The sequence below is a fragment of the Bison bison genome, unplaced genomic scaffold (assembly GCF_000754665.1).
Source record: "Bison bison bison isolate TAMUID 2011002044 unplaced genomic scaffold, Bison_UMD1.0 scf7180017864460, whole genome shotgun sequence".
Classification (NCBI taxonomy): domain Eukaryota; kingdom Metazoa; phylum Chordata; class Mammalia; order Artiodactyla; family Bovidae; genus Bison; species Bison bison.
Genome location: NW_011495022.1, coordinates 5,777,249 through 5,789,390, shown reverse-complemented (window position 1 = coordinate 5,789,390; position 12,142 = coordinate 5,777,249). Strand labels below are relative to the sequence as shown.

Sequence of the window (12,142 nt, the reverse complement as noted above, 5' to 3'; positions counted from 1 at the left end):
CAAAGGCTGGTGCATCTGTGTGTAGTAGTTGTGTGTGTGGGTAAGGGAATATTCTGGGCTGGAGACATAAAGTGAATGCAGAGAAGAAGAAAGAGGCCTGAGTGACCTTGCAGCTGAGAGAAGAAATTAATTTTATCACAGGAAACAGAATATTAGGTTCTTCTCAGGTAATAAACATTCTGAAGGAGAAAAACATCATGATCAAGTAATCTTATTTTAGGAAAGACAGATAAGAACAAGCAAATTATGAACATAATTTAAAGATAGAATTTATTCTTTGATGGTTTACTCATGCAAACTGCACATAAAAGAAAATAGTACAGTTTGTGTAACATTGCAAATATAAGGACTCAAAATGCTAGGTACAGAAGTAGTGTGACATCCTGAAAGTCAAAATGGAATTTGTGTTTATACAACTAATAATGATTTTTATTTGCTGAGTACAGACTGATTTACAATGAGTTTTGCTAACCTTGGTAATAAGCTCATTAACCGTTTACATGACTTCTTACATCTATGTAGTTTTATTTTACAGTTGCAAGAATTCCTGTTACCAAAGAACTTTAACTTGCATAAATAATAAAATTTAAGAAAAATGCACTGACTGACCTAGGAGAATGAAAAACGGAGGCTTTTCCTAACCCATCCAAACTACAATAAAAAACAGCCTTCTTGCAGAATTCATATTTTGTGCCTTTGAGATCAACTCCTTAGCATAACTACGGCAAAGTCATGATTAGAAATTGAGTACCTGAAAATTATAAAATCAGTTAAAAAAAAAAACTTTAGAAGTACAATTATCAACCAAAAATGCTCTCATTTTTTATAAGCCAAACAATAAAATTCCTATTATCTTCATACTTAAAAGTCCTGAAATGTCATGTGTACAATCTGAATGTTTCCCAGTTCGGAACTTAGGCAAGGTGGGGTATTTTCTTGAATTGTCAAGGATATTCCATACAGGTTTTTAAAATGTCAGTCTCATTAGGAGATGGCACTGAGACTTTAGCAAATAGTGTAGTATGGATGCAGAACAAACCACACAACTTATTATAAATGTGTTACAGATATTTACATAATGGAATCCTGCTTGAATGCCAGAAGTCGCTACTGGGGAGGACTCATAACTATTTTACAAAGTTTTTTTACACACATCTACTACTTTATTTTTAACAATTTTGTCTATTTTAAAATATTGTACTGTATTTTGAACATAACTGCAGAATAAAAATAGATAATGGCACATTAGAAAACTCAGTATCCCACAGATGATTGGATAATGAGAAAAGTGTACCTACAATCATCTCATCAGAAACAAACTACATCATGGAATGTTAGTTATCCAAGCCTGCACAGTAATGACATCTTAAATTGCAATCATCTATTGGCCAGCATCACACTGAAGGCATCGTTAAACATTCAAGCAAAGATTGCTGGCATAAACTATTGAAAGACACACACATACACACATACTCACACTCTCTCACTCACTCTTGTGTCCCACATTATAGTTACATTGTTCTAAAGATAGATACTGATTTTTTCCCACGAGAAACGTTATCAAAATTTGCTACTAAAAGATGACAGTGCTTCCACAAGAATAAGTACAAGTTAGCTTGCAAGTACAAGACAATGGGGGTAAACAGTCTTAAATTTTCTAAGTAGTAATTTTTAGGCTTTTCTGGCAACCATACCTTACTTGATTATGCATAAACTTCTCAGTTTAAAACCTGAAATCTGTAAAAAATAAACAAAACCAAAAATCTAATATCAAAAATTATTAGGTATCCGATAACCCTGTATTGTACTTTATATAATTTCATATTGTTAGCCTCAAAACATAGGATTTAAAATACTGAATTTAAGACTTGAAAAACAGTCATCATTGAAATGATAAAGGATTCCAATATTCATGCTTACTTAAAATCTTAAAGAAAATGCACTATTACTGACCTTCATTAAGAGTGTGCCTAAAAGCACTGTATGTCTTTTACCACATTTCACTCACTTAAAAAGTGTTCGCTAATGTTCTTCCTTTTGCATAATGTGCAAAATAAAAGGCAAAAAGATTAAAAGCAAATTTCTTTCACTTGCTAGTGCTTTATGACCTTGTTAACATTACAAAGTCAATAGGGACTATGCAGAACTTTGGTATAAATGATATAACAAAACTACCATCATAGTTGAGGGTTAAGAGGTGGTCAAAAGAAGTGAAAGTAGGAAGAGAGATTCAGTAACACCCCCATTTATTAAAACACCCCCAAATTAAAAGTGAAATAAACCACAATGAATTATAATACAATTTACACATTGAGCACAGAAAAATTAATAAATCTAACAATATTTATAAAAAAAAGCAAAATCAGTCTTTTTCCAGAGACTAAAAACTTGTTCAGTCTGATCATCAACTGCTGCTACACCAACTTTAGAGTCAAATTTAATTTCAAGTAAAAAAAAAAATTTACAACCACAGATTTCGCATAAATGGAAACTGGTCTTTCCTTGATTTCCCTTTGAAGTCACTAATGAGTATCTAAAGCTGCCGCACTGCAGGTTTTTAATCAACTTCCTGAGGGCTGTGACTGGGAGGAAGGAGCCATGACAATCTGCGAAAGCACAGGCTCTGTACTCTGGTCCGCCATCTGGGTGAGGACTGAAGTGGCTACAGCTTCTGCCTTGGAAGTTGAACTGACTCCATTGGATGTGCTGACAGAACTATGTTGTATAGCTTCGGTATGTGGACTACTCGGCACTGACAAATCTTCTGAACTATCGTCTTTATCAGCAGCTGAGTGGAAAAAAGAAAACTACTCAGTTTCTTAGAATAATTGTAAAAATTTATCAGGCTGAGTCAATGTACAGAATAAAAGGTTAGATGACATTTTACATCAGTTTAGAGAAGTTGGTATCACAGTAACTGAGTAACTGAAAGGTGGCTATAAGTCATGAAGTAGGCAATTTTGCTGCAACAAGCCAAATGAAGGCACAGGCATGCACATGGAAACCCCTCAAGTCCAGTAAAGCAGAGCTGAAGAATTATTTGTTCAATAGTGTTAAGAAAGAAAATGAAGTAGGAATTTGAGAGGTAAGTCTCTTATAGATAAAACGAAACACCCAGCAACACATTTGACATGTAGGCCAATAGACTGGTTTTGTTATTAAAAGGTTAGAAAATATAATCAAAATGAATTCTAACATACAAATTATGTCTTCAAATAATTCCCTCTGCAGAACTATATTTATTCTGACTTTCAATCTGCTGCAGCAAAGGATGATTATAATACCTGATTCTAATGATCTATACACATGAGAATAAGCAATATTTAGAATCTAAATGCCACCACCTCTTATAGTTGCATGCATTGAGATACAAATAAAAATCCATATAAAACTGGAGAAAGGGCATTCTAAATATTTATGAAAATAGATTACCAATTTTTTGGCTTGAACAAATCTATATCTTTCTTATTTTAACAGAAGAGAAACCAATAATTCCATTTGTATAACACCCACAAATTGTTACAGTGTATGCAAGTTATGAGACAACTGATCCTATCAACACCTGTGAACTCAGCTTCCCAACTTAAAGACTGCAATTAACACTTGTGCTTCCTGGAGGGTCCTCTCTTCACCAAAGGTAATCACCATTCTATATGTATTCCTTTTGTAATTCCTTTGTTTTTTCTTTGAAGTTTTACCAGATAAGTATAAATCTCTAAACAGTATCGTTCAGCTTTATTTGTGAACACTTTAAAAACAGTGTTATACAGGATGTGTTCTTTTGCACTTTGCATTTGGCATTAAAATAATTTTTATTTAGTGCTCAGAAATAACAATTAGCTGGCTTTCTATGAAATCTGAGAGTACATACTGGCCTGCTTACTGATGGCCAGGTGCTCATTCTGAAAGTCAATTATTAAGATTGTGGACCCCATGAAGCAGGACTTACCCAGTGATTTGTAATGTAGAAGATAGAGGGGGAGGAATCTGGCAAGCACAACTTTAGTTCAAATATAATTCTTCCTTTTGAGGGTTTTCTGAAATATAGTAACCCTTACAGTATTTTGATACTTTTGCCTCAAATCCATGCATTTTTGAAAGAATCTCACCTCTCTATAAATCTGCTTTAAATACAAAACTGCACCACTGGATAAAAGTTAGATGTCAAGATATAGTTTAAAAAAAAAGAAAACAACCCACTATCAGTAATCCTTTTTAAAATTATGTAAAGCATAAAGGTACTTTTCTGATTAAGCAACAATGAATGTTATAAAATATTTACAATTCAGTTAAATAGCCAATACAATAATAATGCATTCAAAGAAAACACTAGCAAATAACAGTTTAACTGGAGAGAACAGTAAAAAGCCCTTTATTTCACCACTATTCAACACGATAACAAAATGACCTTCCTCTCAATGTAAGTTCTCGGGATATAACAGCTTTCAGAAATAGAGCGAGCTGTGACAAGTGGTATGAGGAAATATAAATACACAATGGGGGAGATGGAGTCAAAATGAAAGTGATAAGGGACAGGTGTATCTTTCTCCAAGCTTTCAGAATTAGGTAAAACAAATCTCTAGGTTGTACAAAGAATCAGGTACTCACTTATAAATTATGTATAAAATACCTTTGTAATGTCATACAGCTGTACCTATGTCCAGTTCGAGATGGTAAGGGGAGAAGAATTACTAGTGTAAATCACAAACAATAGAAAGATACAAGAGATCTTATTACACTCTAAGAGCTGTTTTTAGCACTACTTAAACCAAAAGAAACCAGTTATTTGACAATTCACTCTCTGAAGTTCCACTAATGTTTATACATATTTTCATTAATGAAAATATAAACTCACATTTAGGGTCTAATAAACTTTACTTCCCACTTATGATTACAGAAACAACTATATATTATATTAATTATGTCCAGAGGTTTACAGAAGATGAATTAATGGCAGCAAGATTACTCTTATGTTTTATTCTTCATGGAATCCAAACATTAAAAATGTTTTCATATTTCCATTCTTGTTTTGACCCTTAAAATCAATGTCGTGGTTTTCTCATGACTGAAAGGTTTCCTAGGATATGGGACTTTCTGTTTTTAAAAAAGAGACCCTGTGACTGTGTGACTTTATATTGTCACTTTTACCTGCAAGATTTTGTGATATTACTTAATTTCTTCTAAACCTTAGTTTTCTGTCACATCGTTTTGAAAGAGCTAACTAGTATTACAGCTCATTATCATTAGCAATTGCTGTGTGTTATAATTTGATGAACAGTTATGTATTTGTAAATTTCTCCACATTTTTTTCTGAGATGTAAACATTAACTTAAACAATCTTTACTTTGACTACCAAACAGAGAAGTCACATTTTTTTCCAGACTTCAAATTTGAAAATAAAAATTTTGAAATTTCTACAAAATCCAATTTGTAGAGCTGAAGAGAACTAATTTTATGCAAGAACTATACTGAGTCAATCAGTTTGACGTACAGATAACTAGACAGGAAAAAAGATGGGAACTGTTCCAAAACTTCAAAATGTCTTATTTTTTTACATTTTCCACAACCTTGTGTATCTTCACTAAAAACTTATTAATCTAGATTTCCAAGTCAGTTTGAGGATACAGCATGCAAACCTATACATCTGTACAGTTAAAAAAATCTTTATGGCTTCAAATAAAGAACTGGTTTGCATTTGCTGAGTATATACTGCCTGGATAACAGGGAACTGTTGGGGTTATCCAATAAATTTAGATGAAAAAATTGAAGATAATTATAAATTGAATGCAACTTAAGAGTTAATTTTCCTTCTACTTTTACAGAATTATTTGTATATTTCTTTTTGAATATCAAAATTCAGGAAAGCTCTCTTGTTAAGAAAATCATGTATGCATAATGCTGGACTCAGTAGCTTCTAAAGGAAATGATGTTGTGAAGTCACACGGGAGCCATAACAGCCTCATCCCCGCAGCAGGCGTTGTTAGTACAGCCCCAAACATAATTCTATATGGTTCCAATTTACTCTACAATGTGTATCACAATCCTGTCAAAATGACAAGACGTCAAAGGCCTGAGATTTATTTGCTCAAAACTGGCAAAAATCAATGTTCTAAATATACATGGCATAGAGAGTTGCTAAATCTACTGAATCTTTTAAATTAAAAAATATTGCCCATTCTGATGAAACTGCTTACAATGACTACAAGTAAAGATGGTGGCCATTAAGTTTTATCGTGAGCACCTGAGGAACTGTTTGCATCCAATACAAAATGTTTCTTTGCTTTGAATTACTGACACTGGCAAATTAAAATGAAGTGGATACAGATGGTTGAAACAATCTTCAGATTTACAAATATCCTGAAATATCACTAAATCATAAAAATGAAAGCTATGGGTTATATATTATGAATGTTCCTAATGCATTCCCAGCTATGTTATTTGTTACAGATTTGTGTACGATGGACAAAATTGGCCATTTATTCAAGACTACCAGCTGGTTCCAACATTGTGCATCTTATCAAAATAGGACATTACAAGAAGAAAAGCACAATTAACCTCTAAAATGCTGAAAACAGAAAAAAAACCCCACCTCATTTTAAAGGGAAATATTTAAGAGGAAACTTACAAGCAGATAATTTCAATACTGTTCTAGTTTAGTATTTTTGTAACTAGAAGGCTCAATATAAACATTCAGAACAATGAAACTGCACAATGCTGATTATCTAAGGAAGAACACTAGGATCTGCTACTGTAACAATAGGATCTGTTACTGACTGTTAAGATAGTTAATTTTAAAAAAATTACTAAATGGAGGCTGGAAAAGAAGTGTTCAGTCTGTCAGTCCAAGAAAACTATTACTCTGAGAATATAAACAAAATATCATAAGTACTTTCACTATATTTTAAATTATTAACCAACTGATTTTGCTGATCTATAGTAATCTCTAGGGAAAAGCTAGATATAGGAAAATTAAAAAACTCTAGATTATGAGAAGTATATCCTCCATTCCATAATAACTCTGCAGAACTTCTGATATTTAATATTAAATATTAGAACTGCAATCTCCATTTTTTTAATGGTAGCTTGGTTCACTCTGGCAGTATTTCACTGATATAGCCTAAGGCTATAGGTAATGGAACATTACTCACTATGATAGCCAGATTTCTTCTGCATGGCGGTTACAGGGCAATCTTTATGAGCCAGAAGAAGCTGTTTCAGCTGTGCCACTTCATTTCTCAGCAGGGTGACTTCACTCTGGAGGGGAAACAACTTATGTACCTTACCAGCATCAGACTAAACAATTTTCACTGTTTAAAACAAGTGAAGATTAAGATATGAAAATCAGATATCTTTAAAATACCAAGAAATAAACAAAAATATGCTGCTTAAATTTATTTAATCATTACACATTAGCTTTTATATTTTAATATTTACATAAAACCTGCAACTTACATAAAAATTTAAATCACAAGTGGATAGCGTATTTCAAAGTTTTTTACATTATCATTTGCCTTGGAACTGCTTATATACTACACAGGTTACCTATCAAAGGTATTTTTATTTTACATATGTTACATGGTCTTTTGATTATATGAACAATTAGAAGTATCAAGGGAGTCAGGATAAAATTTCACTGATTCTATTCACTTGGAAATAAAAAAAATTTATCCTGGAAACTAATTAAACAGCTTTCTAGAAACTAGGAAAATCTCCATAGGGGAAAGCACAATAACTGGAGAATCACAGCTATCTAAAGTGCATCACAAGGCACTGTGTTTTTGGACACGGAACCAATGAAAGTAGACCTGATGTCTAAACGGCTTAGCTGCCTTTGACCTAGGCCATTTGTACACATCTAAATTTAAATCTGATAAGTCAGTGATGATTTGTCCTTCTTACAGAATAAGCAGTTCAGTCTTTGTTTTGGATGCATTAATCTGGTAGATTCTATGTTGAAGTTCCAAGTTGAGAAAGCCCAATTAATTCCTTTGGATCACCCCCAAACCTTAACACATAAATTAGTGATCATTACCAATACTCAAGAGTTACAAATAATATGAGTGTAATAGATTAATAACATTAAAAAATCTTAACTTACAAATACCTCTACTTATTTGGACTTATATTAACTATTCACATTTCATCCATGAACCCAAAATTAAATGAAGAAATACAGCAAAAAGGTATACATAAAAGCTCAAGCACTTCTTTTTCCATCCCTAAATCTCTTACCCAGAAAGCTGAATGTAAAATAATTTAGTAGATTAGACTCATTAGGTCTCCTTAAGTGACTGATGGTAGGAACATACAAGATCAAAAGAATAAAAGTTCAGTAATCCAAAGGCAAGTTTGTCGAGTCAAACAGTTCCTCATACCCCAATACCAATGAACTGTAAATGCTGTGTTAAAGCACAAAACAAAAGCTGATGCTTTATAAGAACTTTGAACCATTAAAAAAAAAAAAGGTTAAATTATGTTTAAAACATTGTATTTGAGACAAGAATGGGTGTATAGTGATTACAGTACAAATGAAAAAGGTTTAAAGTTTTGCTTTAAAAAACCAGCTGTTACTTAGAAAATTAATTTCTATGGAATACTGAAGTCATTAGTGTCAATACTGCTAATTATCTCTATTAATGACAGTACTTATGAGAAACCATTATTATGAATAATCCAACATATATAATCCAAAATGTTTCTCACTCTTTCTGCTGTCAGCTTGATTTTGAGACTCCCATTTACAAGTTTCTCTCATTAATTTCTCTAATATGAAATAGGGCGGGATATGTATTTTTAGTCAAGAATACACAATCTTTTACAATCGAATACCTGTGATCACCCTTCTCATTAGTTTGAACCTATTAATCAATATTTAATCATTTTGACCTATAAATAGAAATTTTGTATGCCTAACTAAATATACACTGTTATTTCCATCTAGAAAACCTTTCCTTTTTGCCTTGTTAATTATTTCACTATCTTTAAAAGTCAACTCAGTACAATATAAATACACATGGTGTTCACTTCTGTGCTTCCACAGCCATATTTACATCTATGTACGTATGTGTGTTTGATAGTGTGATAGCACTTATCACACTGGATTGTTTTTGGTTTACTTATTTGCCACCTCTGTTAGATTGGGGTTTCTCAAGAGCAGGGATCACTTTGCTTTCTATATCCCTAGATCACAGCCCATGGCCTAGCATAAACTGAGTATGCTGAATTACCATGGTCTTCTCTAAAATCTATTTCCAGTGGGTAAAAAAAAAAACCACCACCAAAGAGGGTGAAATGAAATAGCTTAAATAATATAAAACTGGTCAATGGTTCTAATTTCATTATTTTTGTCAACAACCTCACCACATAGTCACACTGTTCATTTTCTTAGAAAAGGAAGATTGACATACTTAATAGCATCATCTCAATTACAGAATTTTAAAAATCACAAATGCCTTCTCAACTAAATACTCCATATGGACATTCATCATAAACCATATTATGAAAGGAAATGATGTATTAGATAAAATTCCTGAGCAGTCACAAGTTGATAATCTGATACAAAATAGCTGAAATAAAATTCTGGGTGTTAACCATTAAAACAATATTCCTATGCACTCAAAAATAAATATATTCAAAAATCTCTCTTTAAATGACAGGTTTGAAACTGGAAAGTCTGAATACAGAAACTGTATCAACCATCTAACAGTTGGTGGTATTAGGTCGTTCACCTAATCAGACTACCTGGTCCACGAACAAGTCAACAAATGTAAAGATGCCCCTAGCTAAAAATGGGTAATGAACATTACAGACTTTAGAGAGAAGGTATTTGATTCCTGTTATAAGGGCTTCCCTGGGAGCTCAGATGCTAAAGAATCCGCCTGCAATGTAGAAGACCTGGGTTGGGAAGATGCCCTAGAGAAGAGAATGACTACCCACTCCAGTATTCTTGCCTGGAGAATTCCATGGACAGAGGAGCCTGGTGGTCTATATAGTCCCTGGGGTGGCGAAGAGTTGGACATGACTGAGCGATTAACACTTTCACAACTTATATTTATGTTAACTGACTTTAATTTGAATCAGGGGCAAAAACTGGAAGAGAGGAGGAAATTTAAAAATGATTAAATATTATAATTTGCATATATTAAAAAGGAGATCAGTCCTGGGTGTTCACTGGAAGGACTGATGCTGAAGCTGAAACTCCAATACTTTGGCCACCTCATGCGAAAAGTTGACTCACTGGAAAAGACCCTGATGCTGGGAGGGATTGGGGGCAGGAGAAGGGGACAACAGAGGATGAGATGGCTGGATAGCACGACTGACTTGATGGACATGAGTTTGGGTAAACTCTGGGAGTCGGTGATGGACAGGGAGACCTGGAGTGCTGCGATTCATGCGGTCGCAAAGAGTCAGATACGACTGAGTCAGATACTGAACTGAAGTGATACAGTGCACAAGTATGCTGTTCTTTATCCAAAATGCAAATAATGTAATTTTCCCCCTATACCTTTAAATGACAGAAACTGTAAGGAAAAAAAACACAACAAACTCAAGGTGTGCTCAATACAAATTTAGTCCAATCTTTTACATCATCCTCATCTAAAATATTTTATAATGATGAGATTTTCCTAATGGTAATCCTGAAGCTCAAGTGATTTTTGATCAAAAGGTTAAATTAAATCAATAGTTTGTATTTTATTGTATCCTAATACTCAATTTCTTTAAAAACTGGTTATCAGCACTAGACTGAAAGCAGCAAATGGGACATGGTTGCTAGCAAAGAATTGGACTATAAGAAATACTGCAAAGCAAACACAATTGGATAAAAGAGGCCAAACCTTAAAGAAATGGATTTAGTTGAGCTGGAGAGCCCTAAGTATAAGCATATGCTTATGGTCTACATCAGGTCCCAGGTAGGAGTTGATAAAAGGAGGCTTATCCTGGTATATAACCTTTACATTAGGCAAAATTAGAAGAGTTTGCCAAAGCCTGGCCAGGATTTTTAAAATCATTTATGACAAATGCAGAAAACTCAACAAATTAAACAAAACATTCAAGAATTATAGTCACATAATTATATGTATAAAGGAAAGAACTTAAAAAGACAGTATTTAGACAAGGCAGTTCCATAAACCATGACTTAAAGCCATAACAGAACCAGTTTGCTTAAGCCATAGTGAATCTGAAAGAAATACATGTAATTTGGAAAACTCAGCAGTGGCCACAGGACTGGAAAAGGTCAGTTTTCATTCCAATCCCAAGGAAAGGTAATGCCAAAGAATGCTCAAAACTACCGCACAATTGCACTCATCTCACACACTAGTAAAGTAATGCTCAAAATTCTCCAAGCCAGGCTTCAGCAATACGTGAACCATGAACTTCCAGATGTTCAAGCTGGTTTTAGAAAAGGCAGAGGAACCAGAGATCAAATTGCCAACATCTGCTGGATCATCGAAAAAGCAAGAGAGTTCCAGAAAAACATCTATTTTTGTTTTATTGACTATGCCAAAGCCTTTGACTGTGTGGATCACAAGAAACTGTGGAAAATTCTCAAAGAGATGGGAATACCAGACCACCTGACCTGCCTCTTGAGAAACCTATATGCAGGTCAGGAAGCAACAGTTAGAACTGGACATGGAACAACAGACTGGTAGGAAAAGGAGTACGTCAAGGCTGTATATTGTCACCCTGCTTATTTAACTTATACGCAGAGTACCTCATGAGAAACGCTGAGCTGGAAGAAACACAAGCTGGAATCAAGATTGCCGGGAGAAATATCAATGACCTCAGATATGCAGGTGACACCACCCTTATGGCAGAAAATGAAGAGGAACTAAAAAGCCTCTTGATGAAAGTGAAAGCGGAAAGTGAAAAAGTTGGCTTAAAGCTCAACATTCAGAAAACTAAGTGGCATCTGGTCCCATCACTTCATGGCAAATAGATGGGGAAACAGTGGAAACAGTGTCAGACTTTATTTTTTTGGGCTCCAAAATCACTGCAGATGGTGACTGCAGCCATGAAATTAAAAGACGCTTACTCCTTGGAAGGAAAGTTATGACCAACCTAGACAGCATATTCAAAAGCAGAGACATTACTTTGTCAACAAAGGTCTGTCTAGTCAAGGCTATGGTTTTTCCAGCGGTCA

The 12,142-nt window shown here is 34.0% G+C and overlaps 1 protein-coding gene across 4 annotated transcripts in view; it reads right to left on the bottom strand.

Moving 5' to 3' along the window:
- Positions 1-247: 247 nt before the first annotated feature.
- ATF2 (activating transcription factor 2) overlaps positions 248-12,142 on the bottom strand; it is an 83,469-nt gene continuing 71,574 nt past the window's right edge. For all 4 annotated transcript variants that reach the window (XM_010859801.1, XM_010859800.1, XM_010859799.1 and 1 more), the window contains 2 exons: positions 7,149-7,254; positions 248-2,788 (listed from right to left, as the gene is read on the bottom strand). In XM_010859801.1, the coding sequence (XP_010858103.1) occupies positions 2,562-2,788; positions 7,149-7,254 (333 nt within the window). In that variant the 3' untranslated portion in view covers positions 248-2,561. The remainder of the gene's footprint in view (positions 2,789-7,148; positions 7,255-12,142) is intronic.